Source organism: Lactuca virosa, chromosome 5, assembly GCF_052849685.1.
Source record: "Lactuca virosa cultivar CGN04683 chromosome 5, Lactuca_virosa_CGN04683_v6, whole genome shotgun sequence".
NCBI lineage: Eukaryota > Viridiplantae > Streptophyta > Magnoliopsida > Asterales > Asteraceae > Lactuca > Lactuca virosa.
Window position 1 is genome coordinate 187,822,993 of NC_136430.1, and position 1,665 is coordinate 187,824,657.

General features: G+C 39.0%; 1 protein-coding gene across 1 annotated transcript; it reads right to left on the reverse strand.

Moving 5' to 3' along the window:
• Positions 1-802: 802 nt before the first annotated feature.
• On the reverse strand, positions 803-1,102 carry LOC145112153 (nuclear transcription factor Y subunit B-6-like). The gene has a single exon (XM_079048363.1). It carries the CDS (start codon positions 1,100-1,102, stop codon positions 803-805), a length of 300 nt encoding a protein of 99 aa, XP_078904489.1.
• Positions 1,103-1,665: the final 563 nt, after the last annotated feature.

Consider the following 1,665-nt stretch of genomic DNA (forward strand, 5'->3'; position numbering starts at 1 on the left):
AGAGAGAGAGAGAGAGAGAGAGAGAGAGAAGAGATTAGGTGTGAGGAATGGCTGAGGTCGAAGCCTCTATTTATAGGCTGCTTTTTGGCCCTCACAACGTGAGAATGATAGATCCACGTCGTGAGCTATGGCAAGAGTCATCCTATAGCTTTAACGCGTGTTTTCTAGCCTCGAATAGTGTCCTGCAGCGTCTTCACATCGTGAGAAAACCTCGCTCACGTTGTGAGCTTTTGGGTTATCATTCTATAGACTTCTAGCTTCAAAATGTGGCGGTTTGACTCCTCACGGCGTGAGTTTTTATGCTCACGTCGTGAGTCTAGTCAGATTAGGGTTTCTGACATGTGTCATGCTCTAAGACAGCTGTAACTTCGGAAGGTCTCAACTTTTGCATACTAACTCCGTTTTTGACGTTCTTTATATCCACACGTAGGTAATTCCGAGTACTACAACTCTCTATTAGATTCAAATAGCAAATTCTAATACTATTTTAAATTCCTCTTGTTATAGAGATTTTATAGTGTTAGAGTTTATCATAACTTCAACATATAGTGCCCATTATAGGTTATATTTCATTTTATTTGCTTTCAGATCCATTCTATAATACCAAACAGACAATTAAAAATCTTATAAAGGAAAGCAGATTACCACTACTTAATGAGCATGTTAACCGTTTTACATGCCTTTCCAAAGTGACCCAATGTAATTTTGTTTCACCATGAACAAAAAAAGAAAAAAAGAAAAAAAGAAAAAAAGAAGCAACAACAAACCACATGCATCATAATCTCATCATCACCACCATTTCTCACTCTTTACACTGAGCATACGGTTCAAAACCTGCAACTGTAGCTGCTCCAGAAGGCCCACCACTTGATGGGTCCTTTAAGAACCCACCAATGCTAGCAGGACCAAAGAACCCATTATGATGATGACCCATATGAAACCCATGCACAAAAGGACCCATCCCATATGGACCTGGGTCAGCGGTTCGTTTAATCAGTGGGTCACCCCTTATGGACCCACGTTCACCACCATCAAACTCACGGTAGCGGTGGAGATACACAGTCAGTGGCTCAATGTAATCATCAAACCCTAATTTGCTCATGGCCCACAAGACATCTTCAGCTGTGATGGTCTTTCTTTGCTCACGTTGGCATCGGTCATTGGCTTCACCAGTGACAAAGCTTATGTATTCGGATACGCATTCTTGGATTGTTTCTTTTGCATCATCGGAGCTAGCAACCACGGGTGGGGTTGTCAACCCGTATAGATTCATATACAACTTCCTCGCTCACACCGGATTAACGGTTACAGGTCAGAGGATTTCTACTAAGATTTCCAATCTTAGTTGATGAATACAATAGCTCATGTAAACTTTGACGGCGTTCTATAGTTCTAATAACAAAAGCATTTTCGTGTCTAAAACCCTAAGTTACTGGACTATGCTTTTAAACATTACTCCTAATTTAATAACATTTAGGCAGTATAACAGCTATAAATTGAAGTAAAACCAGTTTTTATCTTGACATAAAACCAACAATAATATATAACATATCAAGTTTTATCTTGACATAAAACCAATAACAACAACATACTTTTTAACATATAGAACTCCCGAATATAACTTCGAAACTATATCGCACACAACATATATATAGAATCCTAAGT